This window comes from Sciurus vulgaris, assembly GCF_902686455.1.
Source record: "Sciurus vulgaris genome assembly, chromosome: 16".
NCBI classification, from domain to species: Eukaryota; Metazoa; Chordata; class Mammalia; order Rodentia; family Sciuridae; genus Sciurus; species Sciurus vulgaris.
The window spans coordinates 36,054,400-36,070,382 of record NC_136477.1 but is presented as its reverse complement, the minus strand read 5'-3'; the positions used below and the strand labels follow the sequence as shown (position 1 = coordinate 36,070,382).

The window sequence follows — 15,983 nt, the reverse complement described above, 5'->3', positions numbered from 1 at the left end:
AAAGTGTATTCGCTCATGGTTGGATGGTATATTCTATAAATGTCCGTTAAGTCTAAATTATTGATTGTGTTATTGAGATCTATGGTTTCTTTGTTCAATTTTTGTCTGGAAGATCTGTCCAGTAGTGAGAGAGGCGTGTTAAAATCACCTAGTATTATTGTGTTATGGTCTATTTGGTTTCTGAAATTGAGAAGGATTTGTTTGACATACATGGATGAGCCACTGTTTGGGGCATAGATGTTTATGATTGTTATATCTTGCTGATTTATGCTTCCCTTAAGCAGTATGAAATGACCTTCTTTATCCCTTCTGACTAACTTTGGCTTGAAGTCCACATTATCGGAAATGAGGATGGATACTCCAGCTTTTTTGCTGAGTCCATGTGCATGGTATGTTTTTCCCCATCCTTTCACCTTTAGTCTATGGGTATCTTTTTCTATGAGGTGAGTCTCTTGCAGGCAACATATTGTTGGATCTTTCTTTTTAATCCAATCTGCCAGTCTATGTCTTTTGATTGATGAATTCAGGCCATTAACATTCAGGGTTATTATAGAGATATGATTTGGTTTCCCGGTCATTTGGTTCATTTTTTAAATTTTATTTATTTATTTGTTTGACACAACTTGTTTCCTCCTTTATTTGACAATTCCTTTAGGATAATTCCTCCCTTTGCTGATTTGCTTCTTTGTTTTTCATCTCTTCCTCATGGAATATTTTGCTGAGAATGTTCTGTAATGCTGGCTTTCTTTTTGTAAATTCTTTTAGCTTTTGTTTATCATGGAAGGATTTTGTTTCATCATCAAATTTGAAGGTAAGTTTTGCTGGGTATAAGATTCTTGGTTGGCATCCATTTTCTTTCAGGGCTTGAAAAATGTTGTTCCAGGCCCTTCTAGCTTTTAGGGTCTGGATTGAAAAATCTGCTGATATGCGTATTGGTTTCCCCCTGAATGTAATTTGGTTCTTTTCTCTCACAGCCTTTAAAATTCTGTCTTTATTTTGTATGTTAGGTATTTTCATTATAATGTGCCTTGGTGTGGGTCTGTTGTAATTTTGTGTATTTGGAGTCCTATAAGCCTCTTGAACTTGATTTTCCATTTCATTCTTCAGATTTGGGAAATTTTCTGATATTATTTCATTGAATAGGTTGTTCATTCCTTTGGCTTGTTTCTCTAGGCCTTCCTCAATCCCAATAATTCTTAAATTTGGCCTTTTCATGATATCCCATAGTTCTTGTAGATTCTGTTCATGATTTCTTACCATCTTCTCTGTTTGTTCAACTTTGTTTTCAAGGTTAAATATTTTGTCTTCAATGTCTGAGGTTCTGTCTTCCAGGTGTTCTATCCTACTGGATATGCTTTCTGTGGAGTTATTAATTTGGTTTATTGTTCCCTTCATGTCAAGGATTTCTGTTTGGTTTTTTTTTCAATATCTCTAACTCTTTATTGAAATGATCTTTTGTTTCCTGTATTTGCTCTTTTAATTGTCAATTGGTGCGATCATTCAATGCTTGCATTTGCTCTTTCATCTCATCATTCAGTGCGTGCATTTGCTCTTTCATCTCATCGTTTGCTTCTCTGATCATTTTAATTATGTACATTCTGAACTCCTTTTCTGTCATTTCTTCTGCCATGCTGTCATTGGGTTTTATTGATGTAACATCTAGATTTGTTTGCAGCATTTTCTTTCCTTGTTTTCTCATATTGTTCAGGTATCAGTGGACCGCTGAGATATTGCAGATTTCCTCTATTGACTTACAATGTCCCTGAAGATTTCTATATATATCCCCCCTTAGCCTTCAGTAGGCTGAAGTCTTGGAGGAAGTTGATAATGCGGTGCTCCACAAGGAAGCTGCCTCTCTAGGAGTGGTGGCCTTCAGGTGGGGTATAATTCCTGCTAGTGGGCAGAGGTGCCTCCACTTGTTGACCAATGGTCATCCAAAGGGGACCTAGGCTGCGGGCTGAGGCAAGGCCTGTTTGGGCCTGAGTCTCTGGTTTTACCGTCTTTGTGGGGAAACCTCACCCGGCAGGGAAGACTCACCCGGTGGGGAGGTCTCGCTGGTCAGTTCCCTCCTAGAGGTTCCCCTCAATTTACAGCTACCGCCTGGGCTGGGCTGCCTTCCTCTGCAAAGTTCCCAGGGGCCCGGCCCTACTTCCTGGGCCTGGGAGCCTCACCCTTGCAGATGAATCTCCTTCGGCTGCCCCTCCTCAGAGAATCTGCCCGCAGTCCTGGAACCTTCGCTCCGCCCCTAAGCCTGTCTCTGTGCGGCTCTTCCACCCAGAAACCTCCTAGATCCTGGGACCCTGCTCTGCACCTAATTGCCTGGCTATGCGGCCCCTCCTCTGAGCAGCCACCTGGGGCCCCGTACAATCGCTCTGAGTCCCAGAGACCCGCCACACGCCTCTTCCTCCAGACAGCCGCCCAGTATTCCGGTTCGGTCACTAGGAGTCCAAGCAACTCACTGCGTGCCTCCTCCTCCCACCAACCACCCGTAGCTCTGGGCAATCAATCACTCCGAGTCGAAGTGACCCTCCCCGTTCCTCCTCCTTCTCCAGATAACCCCCCGGGTGTTCAGGAGCGGTCGCTCTGAGTGGCTGTGAATCCACGTGACCTGTTGCACGCGTCCTCTGGGCAACCGCCCGGAGCTCTGGTGCGGCCACTCGAGACCAAGTGACCCACCGCGCTTCCCCTCCAGGCAGCCCCCCTGTGTTTAGGAGCTGTCACTTTAAGTCCAAGCAACTCACCACTCGCCTTCTCCTCTGAGCAGACGCCTGGAGCGCTAATGCAGTCACTGCGAGTCCAAGCGATCCGCCGCGCTCCTCCTCCTCCTCCTCCTACTCCTCCGGGCAGGCCCCGGTGTTCAGAGGTGGTCTGAGTCCAAAGAGCTCGGCACGCAGCCCCTCCTCTGGCAACCGCCTGTAGCTCTGGTGTAGTCACTCCGAATCCAAGCGGCCGCGCTCCTCTTCCTCCTCCTCATCCTCAGGGCAGGCCCCGGTGTTCAGAAGCAGTCGTTCTGAGTCCAAACAGCTCGCCACGCGGCTTCTCCTCTGGCAACCGCCTGTAGCTCTGGTGCAGTCACTCCGATTCCAAGCGGCCACGCTCCTCCTCCTCCTCCTCAGGGCAGGCTCCGGTGTCCTGAGTCCACACAGCTCTCCTTGCCACTCCTCCCCTAAGCAGCCGCCGGAGCCCCAGTGGTTGCTCCGAGTCCCAGCGCTGTGCTGAGCGGCCTCCTTTACAGTGCTCCCAGTTGTCCAAGTTCACTGCTCCCGCGGGGGGAGGGGCGTCTCGCCGGCTGCTCTCCTTCACAAAGTTCCCTGCGTTCCGGGACTACCGTCCCATTCGGGACGCCTCCCCAATGGGAGAGAGTCACCCGGCTGCTTTGAGTTGGTCCCAAGTGTCTCAATATCTCCTCTTTTGAATCCTGAGTCCTGGAGCAACATGAAATGCAGCCACCCTCTAGGCCGCCATCTTGAAACCGGCCTCATCTTTATTTTAATTAAGTATTCTTTCATCATCTAGTCATAGATTTTATTTTATAAAGATTGTATCCCATCCCTCATGCTCTTTTATAAGGTGGCCTTGACACAAAGAATATTACCTTCCCCTACCTCCACTTGAACATGGACTATCCTTAATTCTTGAAATCATATAACGTAGCAAGAATTGTGTTGCATGGCTTCCATGACAAAGTCAGAAAAGGCCGTATAGCTTTCACTTGATTGTCTTGAAATGCTTAATCTCCAGACAGTCCTTCTGAGATTATTCTTTCTCAGAACCCATTTGCCTTACTGTGAGAAGCCAAACCAAATGGAGAGGCCATGTTATGTTTTGGATATGAGGTGTCCCCCAAAAGCTCCTGAGTTAGTGCAGGAAAGTACAGTCATAAAGTAATTGGATTATGAGTTATCACCTATATCAGTCCATCATAGTTTGAATGGACTGACTAGGTGGTAACTGTAGCAGGTGGGATGTGGCTAGAGAAGGTAGATCACCAGTGGTATGCCCTTCAAGGGTTCATTTTTCCTGTGAGACCCTTTCCCTTCCTCTCTCTGTTTCCTGACCCACTGTGAATTGAGCAGCTTTCCTCTGCTGGGCCCTTCCACCGTGATGTGCTTCCTTGTCTTGGGCTCAGAGCAATGGAGTTGGCTGTGTATTGAACCTGTGATCCAAAATAAACTTTTCCTCCTTTATGTTGTTTTTCTCAGGCATTTTGGCCACAGCAGTGAAAAGCTGACTAATACAGGCCATGTGTAGGTGATCTGGTTTACAGTCCTAACTGAGCCCTTCCTCTGGCTATTCCAGCCCAGATATCAGATATGCATGCAAGTGATGAAAGAAGTAATCTTGGAAGTAGATCCTCCAGTCACTACTTTTGCCTCTGTTGAAATTAACATGTCATTTGAGTGTTCCCAGATGAGGCCCCTCTTATTTGAAGGGTCCCTAAACATAACAAAATATTTATTGTTCAGTATCACTTAGATTGATTAGTGGTTGTTGCACAACAAAGGTGGTAAGGAAATTACTTCTTTTTTCTGCTGGGTTTGAAGGAGGTAAACATTTTAGTTTCTACATGCCTGAAAATGTTTTTAACCTACTCTTACTTGGTGGTTTACTTGACTATAGTTTTCTTGTATATAAAGTAGGTCCCTTAGAACCTTGCAGTTGTTTCATTGTCTAGTTGCATACATTTGCCAATCAGATAAGATGTGCATCTGATTCTCATTACTTGTCAAATTGGAAAAAATTTTGACTTTTGGTTTTCAGATATTTCATCAAAGTGCATTTTGATATCCATGATCCTTTTCCATCTGAGGACTCATGTGTTTTTATTTGCCTTCATGTATTTATTTGTTCTAAGATCTTATTTCCTTTACTTTTTGTTTGTTTGTTTGTTTGTTTTATTTCTTTTTTTTTTTTTTTTTAAGTTCCATGCCTAGTCTTTTGAGGATCCTCCATACTGATTTCCATAATGGTTCTACCAATTTACAATCCCACCAACAGTATAAAAGTCTTCCTTTTTCTCCACATCCTCTCCAGTATTTATTATTATTTGTATCTTTGATGACTGCCATTCTGACTGGCATGAGATGAAATCTCAGTGTAGTTTTGATTTGCATTTCCCCAATTGCTAATGATGTTGAGCAGTATTTCATGTACTTGTTGGCCATTTGCTTTCCTTTGAGAAGTGTCTGTTTAGTTTATTGCTCATTTATTACTTGGATTGATTTATTTTTTGGTCATAAATTTTTGAGTTGTTCATTCTAGATATTAATCCTCTTTCATAAGAGTAGCCCATTTTGTGGGTTCTTTCTTCACATTCCTAATTGTTTCCTTTGCTCTGAAGAAGTTTTTTAATTTGATGCCATCTCATTTATTATCTATTGGCATTACTTCCTGAGCTTTAGAGGTCCTATTGAGAAAGTCACTACCTGTGCCTGTATGCCAGAATGATGACCATATGTTTTCTTCTAGTAGTTGTAGAGTGTCTGGTCTAATCCAGAGATCTTTGATCCACTTTGAATTAATTTTTGTGCATGGGGAGAGATAAGGGTCTAGTTTCATTCTTCTACATATGGATAACCAGTCTTCCCAGCATCATTTGTTAAAAAGACTGTCTTTTCTCCAATGTGTGTTTTTGGTACCTTTGTCAAGGATCAGATGACTGTAGATGTGTGGGTTTGTCTCTGTGTTTTCCATTCTGTTCCATTGGTCTGTGTGTCTATTTTTATGCCAGTACCATGCAGTTACTATAACTCTGTAGTATCATTTGAAGTCAGGTATTGTGGTGCCTCCAGCATTGCTTTTTGTTAGAACTGCTTTGGCTATTCTGGGTCTTTTATTCTTCCAAATGAATTTTAGGACTGGTTTTTCTCCTTTACTCTTTTAACTCTTTTAGGGAGTTTACTTTTTGATTAATTGTGATTGGATCTTTGTTTCACTATGTTGCCCTTGATCAAATTAAAGTGATTCTTATATTTTTTTGTTGATCTTGTTTGCTTTTTGAGATTCGCTGTTCTCCTTTTTGAAACTGTGTATCAGTTCATAGCTACTCTCCTACAGAGTTGATTGGGAATAACAGTACCAGAAAGTGTTTAGGGGTTCTAGTCTTCCTGGCATCACTGGATACTGGGAAACTTCCTGGTCTTTTGGGAATAAATACCTCTATTTCCTTTCACCCATGTTCTGACTACAGTGTAGGAGGTACCTATTTGACCACCCTGAGATACTTTAACAAATAACTAGTTTCCTCCAGGGAAGTTTCTTGCTGTGCCTGTTTACTACTTCAGAGCAAGGAGCAACACCCACTTTCAGCATCTCTTTTTTCCTGGGTGCTCTATGGAAATATGATTGTCTCTTTAATTCAATCTCACTTGCCTTTTTGTCTTTCAGAGATTTCTTGTTATTTATTTTCACCGACGACACTTAGCTCTTTGTTTTTCAGGGCACTTTCAGAATTTAAGAAGCAGGTGGGATGCCATCGCAGTTGCTCCTTTTGCCATTTTAATATCATGGTGAAAGTTCTGTTTAATATGTGCAGAAGTTCACATGCTTTGTTTGGTATATGGACTGCAGTTCTACTTCTTCTGCCAGTTCTTTCTTTCTTAGGCTACTCTTTTTACTAGGTAGACAAACTATATATTTCTTAATCTTCCATCTAGTTATAAATTTCAGTATCTATGAAAATCTTGTTGAGGATTATATTATTTAAAAAATGATGATGAATTACTTTAATTTTGACCAATCTATATTATCAAGTGTTATAGTATAGTTTACAGAAATTTTTGGTAAGGTGGTTGCCTTTGTTCCTCACATTTTATTGTTGTATATCAAAACTATATTTCCAATCATTTTTAGTGAGTAAAATAATCACAGTTTTATCAGGTGGTAAACATCATTTAAAAATATATTTATTTTAACAAACTAGAGTGCTTCCTTTTCCCCTAGTCTGGTGATTTACTTGAGCCTTCACTATAATAAAGATCTTTTTTTTTTTCCCAGAGCAGCATCTCAGACATGTCGAAAAAGATGTTTTGATCCCAAAAATAATGAGAGAAAAGGCCAGAGAGAGGTGTTCTGAACAAGTTCAAGGTAAGAATCAAATATTCCTATAAAGATCAAATTCAATTTTAATAATATGATCTGAATTTAATCCTTTGCCTCAGAGTCAAGTAGTCAATGAATTAATATGTATGAATTGCTTCTCACCCTTTCACTGAGATACCAGTATTTCAGCTTTCAGAACTTCCAGGCAGTGTTCAATTCATTTACAATTTAAAAATATTCTCCCAAATTTCTAGTAAAAAAACCTTTTTTTCCCCCTGGAAGTATGGTAATAGATAGAGAAAAACTTTTATTTTGGTGAGTTTGATAGGGAAGGAACAAACATCTAATCTAGCATGTACCTGTTTTTCATCTATCAACATATTCATGTTCATATACTAAGATGATTTTCTTACAGCCATTGTCTATTACTGAATTGTTAATGGAATCCCAGTAAGACCTTCAGTGAGTCTGGGGAATTTTTAATGTGTGTGTTTCCTTTTGTTTCATTTTATGTTTCTAAGTAAAAGATATTTATGTAAATGCATGTTACAGGCTCCCACACATGTGTATTTTCTTTGGAAAATATTTTTAACATTAGATGTTCTCATATACTATAAACTTTAGACATATTGTTGATTAATATATAACATTCTAGTGAAATATAAACAAGGTGGTGATAGATAAAAAATTAGGTTGTAATACATCTGTAATTGATGGCTAATTAGAAAAGCTGATGGCAATATTTCTATAGAACTGCCCTTTAAAAAAATTCCACCTCTTGGAATGGCCTTCAAAAACAAGTGGTAATACTTTACGGACATAGACCGTTTTCCTCACTCCCCTTCTTCCCTTTCCCCTGTAGTATCTTTGTGGAGGATCACCATACTTCTTAGGATAAAGGAATACAGGTCCAGTGCACCTTCTTTACAGACAACCAGGCTGTGTCAACTCTAGTTTCAAGATTGTGCTAATAATGTTTGGATGCTAAGAACATTTCTTTCCCCTTCCTACCTCCAACCCTTGGAGATGTTCTTTGCAAATCGTGGATGGAGACAATAAAATAAGAGTAGTTTCTTTCACTTTAACAGTGTGTGATTATATCTTAAGTTAAATGTCTTATTCTGGCTGGCATTCTGTTTTTAAATCCATCTACAAATTAGTAATTTAAAATAAAATCATTCTGTGGTATTATTTTTCTTTCACTATCAGTTTGTTATTTAACAAGAGCATCTTTCAGTCCCATTCCAGGTGTCAGGAGAAATTAACCCATTGGCACCTGCAGATAGGGTTCAGTAGCAGGTATCATGCTGATAGTCTCAAGAGGTAGCCTTCCATTTGCCTTATAGAACTTTTAAAAATATGTACCCTGTTTCATGTGAGGGAGGATAAAAGTTCACAATGGATAATAAAGTTATAGGGCTAACTTTTCACTACCAGGAAAATATACTTGTTACTGATACATCAGTCTAAAGTTATAAATTGTATTTATTCTATTTTGTAACTTATAATTCTGATAGTTAAAATGCAAGAAAGCTAGGCAACTCAATTATAGATTTATTTATTTTTTACTGGTAGGATTCATATGGGTTTCAGAGTAGGTCTTTGCTTACTCTCAGTAGAATTTTCTTTTTGATTATTGAAATAGAAGAATAGAGTATAACTAAACTATTTACTTGTTTGTGTTGGCCAGTTACTACTTTTTAATGGTACATAAAAGAAAATGTTTATTTTAAAATTTTTATCAAAAACTAGATTGTTCAGGATGTTGACATGGTTGAGTTTTTGTTTTCTTACATATACTACAATCTTCTGGAGACTAAGCATCTTAAAATCTGAGATTCATTTGGATTATATTAGTATGTTAATGCATTTGCCCTTACTAGAAAGTATGCTATATCGTAGTTGATATTTTAATATTTGAATTTCTTATAGGTAATCATATCTTGATTTTTTTAGGCCATGTGGTCCAAAACAGTGTTTTAGAATGTAAAATTGGTTATTTTATAAAAGAACAATAAGTCCTTAATATTCTCCCTATTTAACCATATGAATTAGAAAAGAATATACATTAGTATTGCTTAGGCAGCAGAAGAAAGCTGCATTGAAGCTAACAATAAGACATAATTTAGAATGAGGATACTTCCATTGTAGTTTATTTACTTTTTATAGTCTTTGTTTTATTAAATAATTATAGGGTTTTACATAAAAGCATTATGTATGCTAATTTTATTGTTCTTGGATAAAGATATAGGAATTTTAATAAGAAATCTGACTTTCTGCTAACTGCCTGAAACATGATTATGTAGGAAAGCTTTTCATTTAATTTTTTTTTATGTCATTTCAACCCAGCTGATCATAAGAATTGGGTCATACTGCCAGCAACTTAGGTTTGTGAAGGGAATGGAACAGCTTTTCCAGGGACAAAGAGAAATGAAATCACTTTCAATGAAAGAAAGATGCCTCATTATAGTCACCAACAGCAGTTATTGACAGCTACACTTCCTATTAACAAGGAGCATTTAACTAAGAGTTTGGCTGTTGGATCTTCGGGCTTGATCTAATTTGCTAGCATTAATTAGTTTCTTTTGAGCACAGACACTTGGTGCTCACAGCTATAGATTTGGAGGGCTAATTAGGATAGAAAATTGAACAGAATGGGGTAAGGCATTAACCTTCAACCATTACCAGCTGGGACACTGATAAAGACCACAGAGTCCAAATGCTCCCTATTGATGTGAAGAGTACCCTAATGAATATCAATTTCAGCCAGGTTGCTATATTTTTTACTAGTCCTCTATTATAATTTTTTAACCAGCTTCCATGATACCTTCATTGTCTATACACTATTGGTTTTTACTGTACACTGATTTAGTCTGACTTGCACATTTCACCTAATGTTTAAACAATTAAAATTTGTCTTAGCAGATAGCATTTAGACTGTTTCATTGTTATATACCGTAATACTTGTAAAATTTAACTTCAGTCTACAATTACATTATTCTAATTCTATAGTATGTACATAGTCATAGTAACCGAACCACTTCTATATAATGAAAACCGTACCCTGATAACAGGAAAATTTCAGCTTTTGGATAACAAATAGTGTTTGTGTTATTAACTAGAGAATCTGTCTTTAAAACATATTTTTTTTAAGTATATAAAATAGGAAACATGAAAGTATATGTTTGTTTTTGAAGAGAAAACTAGTGCATACATACTACCTTTTCTCTGGGAACTTCATTGATTTGATTAGTAGAGGTGGCTTCATATAAAGATTAGATACAGCATAGAGATTTGTGGTCTTATTGTGAAAACTTTTTGACAAGATTATGAACTGTTGATAGCAAAAGAAAGGTTATGGATTTAAATTCAGCGCTTTATTAATATATTGCCAGTGATATTATTGGCAGTGAAGAGAGCTATTGGAATAAATGACTTAAAGTGTATGTGTAAACCTCAACACACTGAGTACATTGGAAATGAAACTGACAGAAAACTCTAGAATGGCCACTTTCCACATCTCCCAAAAGCAAAACACAAATCCCCTTCTGCCAACCATGATGACGGAATCTTCCTTTTTCTTGAATCTGGAAATTACCAGCTTGTGTTTTAGCAAGATGGTTTGACAAAATCTGGGGATTGCTTTCAACTTTGTGCCGTTCCCCAGCTGTTTCACTTCACCATTTAAATGATTTAAATTTTCTGTGTTAATCATATTTTTAAAATAGTATTTTTTGTCACATTTACTGGTAAAGTATGTATTCTGTATTTTAGTATTTTAAAATTTTCTTCTGGAATTGGGCTTCCATAAGAGGAAGAGTTGCTGAATTGAAGTGTTTTGTTAAAAATCCTTATTTTATTCCTTTGCTCTTTCGAAGGGCATAGTTAACATTTGGTAAAATTAGACTCTGTCTTGAATGTTGTTTGCTTTAAAAATAATAAGAGCTTTCCTTTATTTTTACTGTGAAAGATTAAGACCAAAAATTATTTTGTTATGAGAGACCTTGGAACTTTGTTTAACCTAGCTGTGTTGTCCTCTTCACTGACTCTTCTATCCCGTGGACCTTCTTTTACATTATTTTAATATTTGTTTTGTGACTTTGTTATAGCCTTCTTGATCTTTTTGCCAATAAGTGGGATATAGTTCTGAAGGAATTATATAAAGTACAAGAAGCATGGATTGTTTGTGTCTTTGAAATATCACAGAACTGTGGTTAAAAAACAGAAGCTTGGTAAAATGTTTACCCTCTACTATCACTCACAAACAACTGCAGTTATGTTACTTTTTGCTAAATTTCAAAGATATGTGAATAGACCAAAAAGCAAATCAAATTAAGGACACTTAGGATATTCTTTAGGAAGTTTTCAGGAAGAGAACTGTAAAAATAGCATTAACACAAGTGAGAGAGTTACAGACTACGCATGCTCCAAGTGATCAGTCTCTGTGCAACTGTGTTATTTGAACCTGCCCCAAACTTCTCATTTGTTGTTTGAGCTGTACCATTATTATCACATTTATTTTTGTCATAATCAGTTCACCAATTCTAAAACTGAGGTGGAAATGCAACACACCTTTGTTTGGATATACTGAGGATAATATATAAAAATATCAAATTTGATAAGTATCTGTTACATATAAGACTATGCTGTGTACTCTAAGAAATATAGTAAATATAAGGCACAGTGGCTCTTTGGACCTATACTGAACTGTGTCAGGGGTCCCCAAGACCACTCCTGGGTTCATTTGTTTTCTAGGAGGACTCAGAAGACTCAGCATATAGTCTTAATCATGGCTAAGATTTATTATACCTGAAAGATACAAAGCAAAGTCAATGAAGGGAAAAGGCATAAGACTAACTTCTGAGTCCTGTCTCAGTAGAATCACTTAGAATGTGCTTAATCCCTCCAGCATTAAGTTTTGACAACACACATGAACTGTTATCTACCAGGGAAGCTTATTAAAGACTTAGTCCCCTGAGTTTTTATTGGAAATTAGTCATATCCGCACCCTCTGCCTAACATGTACCCAAATTTCATACTCCCAAAAGGAAGGCAGGTATACAGCATAAACCATCCTGTTTACACAGTATGTTTGTCCTAAGGATAGTAGTGTCATGTCTATCTACTGTGTTATCTACTATGTTAACTCTTTTTCTGCGTATAGACATTGAAAACTAGCAATATTTGTGTATGACTATGAGGCCTAATGTTATTGGTAGTAGAATCAGGACTAGTAAACTCATATCAGTCACAAATAGTGCTGAAGTGGTCTTGAAAAAAGTGAAAAAAGTATCGGATGGTTATTGCTCATTGATTTAGTGGTTCTCGGGTTTCTTAATGTATTCGTACTTCTGTTATCAGAGTTGGTAGCTTATTGTGATTTCCTTATTTTGATTAACAGGATAATTTTGCAATAAAATTATATGTAAGTGGACACAAATACCCTTGAATAAAATGATAATTTTTTGTCTCACAGAGAAAGTTCAGAATATTATAATTCGAGAAGTCAGTGATATCTTTAAGTGACAAATATTTAAGTGATTAAATTAGTAGGAAATTTTGTCAGGACATATGAATATAATATTTAAACAGTGAATTTATGCAACTCATAGCTGAAAATGTAATTGTCAACATTCGAACACAAAAAGAATTGCGTGCCTTGAAACTAAAAAAATATTGCTAAAATGAATAAGTATTATTATAAATCATGACATAGCTTTTCTGGCAGTACTTCATTAACAAGTTTTTATTATCCTAGTATTTCTTGACAATAACTTTTGATTATTTTTGTATAATAGACTTAAATCCTTTTATCTTATGAGAAATTAATCCAAAATTGATTGTGGTCTTCAAATATCATACCCTTGTATTTAACATCTAAGTACAAGATCACACTTCACTTAAGCTATCTGATGATCCTCCAGTTGTAATTGGTATTCTTTCTAGATCATCAGAGCCTGACACTGATAAACTTTTTGTAAATACCCACAAATAATTATATTTTGACTGAAATATATTCTAATAGGAATCTTACGCATCTGTTGTTGAAAAAATTATAAAAGAGCTTGACTTGCACAAAATTTTGGAACATATTAGAATGGAACATTTAGAACCATGTAAAAAAATAATCAGTCTTGCTGGTTGTGGTGGCACATGCCTATAATCTCAGCTATTTGGGAGGCTGAGGCAGGAGGATTGCAAGTTCAAAGCTAGTCTCTGCAACTTAGCAAGACCCTGTCTCAAAATAAAACATAACAAAGGGCTGGGGATGTGGCTTGGTAGTTAAATGCCCCTGGGTTCAAATCCTAGTCCAGAAAAAAAAAAAAAAAAAAAAAATCGTCTTTGGTGGGTAGGACTGGAATTTGCTTTGAAGTGTATTGTCAAAACAGATACAAGCAATGTTTTATTAAATTGTTTGATTTTGTTCCATTTATAGAGTCAATACATGAAACAAGTGTTTTTTTTTTTTTTAATGAAGGATATTTTAAATTAGCAATTATAGATTACAGTTACAGCCTAGTATTTCTCCTTTCAGTTTATTTTTGTGGTTTTCTTTTTGGGGTGATGTGAGGTATAGGGTAATTCTGAAGTCACATAGTAATGATTTCTTGTGGTTTACTCAAATTTCCATACTATTCAATTAAATAGAGATCATAGAGTTTTTTTCTTAGGCCCCATAAGCATCTGAAATCATATTTTAATACAACATTGGTTGTCTCCTTTGTGTCAGCATTTGGTAATACTGTGTGCATTTTAATGTCAGTTATTGCACCATTAAAACTTGTTTTTACAAAGCAAATAAGAAATTTTCAAATTCACTTGAGCACTTTAGTAGAACCTTAGGGTTATATGGAACATATTAACTAAAAATATTCATTATTTTCTATATGTCAGTTACCATTATATAAACAGTGAATAAAACAGACACAAATTTTATATTTATGACCTTATATTTTAGTGAGGGAAGGATTTATAATAAGCATTATAAGTAAATGTAAGTGCTCCAGAGGAACGTAAAGTTGAGTAGGGGCAGTGAGGAGTGAGTGTTGGAATGGGCATACCATTTTTAATAGGTGGTCATAGGTCTCACTGAGAAAAAAAAAAAAATTGTACTAAATTCTTGAAGAAGTGGAATGAGATGTGCAGATTTCTCTGAGAAGAATGATGTGGGCAGAGGAATAGCACATGCAAAGACCGTAAAGAACTCAGTGAAGCTGGTGTGTCCAGGGGATACCAAAAAGGTCTCTGGCTAAGGTGGAATGAATTAGGGCCAGAGTGAAAGGAAAGCAGTTCAATAAAAGGATTGGAGGCAAAATTGTTTAAGATTTTATAGGTACTGAGCACTAATAGGTCCTGAGGAGAGAAATGGAAAGGCAAAGATGAATAGTAGAGTGAGAGTATGATTTATAATTAAACAGTACTTATTGCTGTTAAGAATAGACAATGGTGGCAATTGCAGAATCAGGGATGGCAGTGTGGATGTACTTGATATAATCCAAGTGACAGATTAGAGGGGTGGGTGGCAGTGGAGATGATGAGAATGTGCACATCTAGGATCTATTTTGAAGGTACAGACAACACAGAAAATAATGACTCCTTATTTTTTTTTTCCCCTGAATTAGTAAAAGGATAGAGTTAACAGCAGAGATGAGGAAGACTGTATAAGAAATTTTATTGTTTTATTTTTTGGTGATCAGTGGATCAGGAGTTTAGTTTTGGATATGGTAACTTTGGTGTGCCTATTAGACATCCAAGAATAAAACCATTTTTTTGAAGTGTAATAATAAACTCTTAAAGAGAAAGAAAGAAGTATGATAGTGGTTCTAATATTTTTATGTAATGAGTCTAAGTTCATGTAGGGTATAATCAGTACATATGCTTACTTGGACATTTATATATTAAAAATTGACATTTTCATTTCTTGATTTTCCTTTTAAGTTCCACACAGACCACTTCCCTTTCAGAATGAACCATAACTACACTGATTTGTTAAATGAATCAAACACTGTTTTGTTAATTCTACTGAAGGAAGAACTACGCTTCATTACTGCTATGGCAATATATGGTGCTAGGTACAATGGAGAATTAGAAAGCCTCAATAAAGAAAGTAAATTACCTATTCAGCCTCCAGTATGATATGTTAATGTAGCAATGCTGTAATTAGAATTCTGGTGTCTTAATTCCTGGCTTAGTGCTTTTTTATTTTAATTTACTATTTGTGTCAAAATAGCAAATACAATTCATTTCCTAGCACACTATGAATGGGATGAATCAGAAAGTGTATCTTTAGATTAAATAGCACTATCATGAGAGGTAGATTTGGCAAATGCTATGTGTTGTGTGATGTTTTTATTTCTGACATATATACTGCTTTGCGTATTAACTTTGAGGTGCTTATTAGTTCCTAGATTGTGTGTACTAAGTGATATACCATATTTCAGTAAGATGTAAAAGTTATTTTCTTCCTCTACCTTAAGTGATTTAAAATTTTTTATTTCATTTCTTCTTGTGACATTCCTTAGGACTGTAACCAACATACACAAACTGTACTCCATCTATTGGTTAAAAATGGGTTCATCCAAAGAAATGTAGTCCTATGTTCATCGCAGCACTATTCACAATAGTCAAGAAATGGAAACAACCTAAGTATCCATCAACTGATGAGTGAATAAAGAAAATTTAGTACATATACGCAGTGAGATACTATTCAGCCATAAAAAGAATGAAACCCCAACTAGCACACACTTGTAATTCCAGCTACCCAAGAGACTGAGGCAGAAGCATCACAAGTGTGAGACCAGCCTTGCCAGTTGTGCAAGACCCTGTCAAAACAAAAGAGACAAAAACCCCAAATCCTGTCATTTCCAACAATAAGTCTGGAACTGGAGAGCATTATGGTAAGTGAAATAAGCTAGGTGTTAAAAGACAAGTATCATATGATT

The 15,983-nt window shown here is 36.7% G+C and overlaps 1 protein-coding gene across 2 annotated transcripts in view; it reads left to right on the top strand.

Moving 5' to 3' along the window:
- Nucleotides 1-15,983, top strand: part of CMC1 (C-X9-C motif containing 1) — a 74,808-nt gene that overhangs the window by 18,097 nt on the left and 40,728 nt on the right. The window contains exon 2 of one of the 2 annotated variants that reach the window (XM_079114018.1): nt 7,002-7,086. In XM_079114018.1, the coding sequence (XP_078970144.1) occupies nt 7,044-7,086 (43 nt within the window). In that variant the 5' untranslated portion in view covers nt 7,002-7,043. Of the gene's footprint in view, nt 1-6,996; nt 7,087-15,983 lie in introns of both variants that reach the window. The other variant, XM_079114017.1, reaches the window with a different exon arrangement.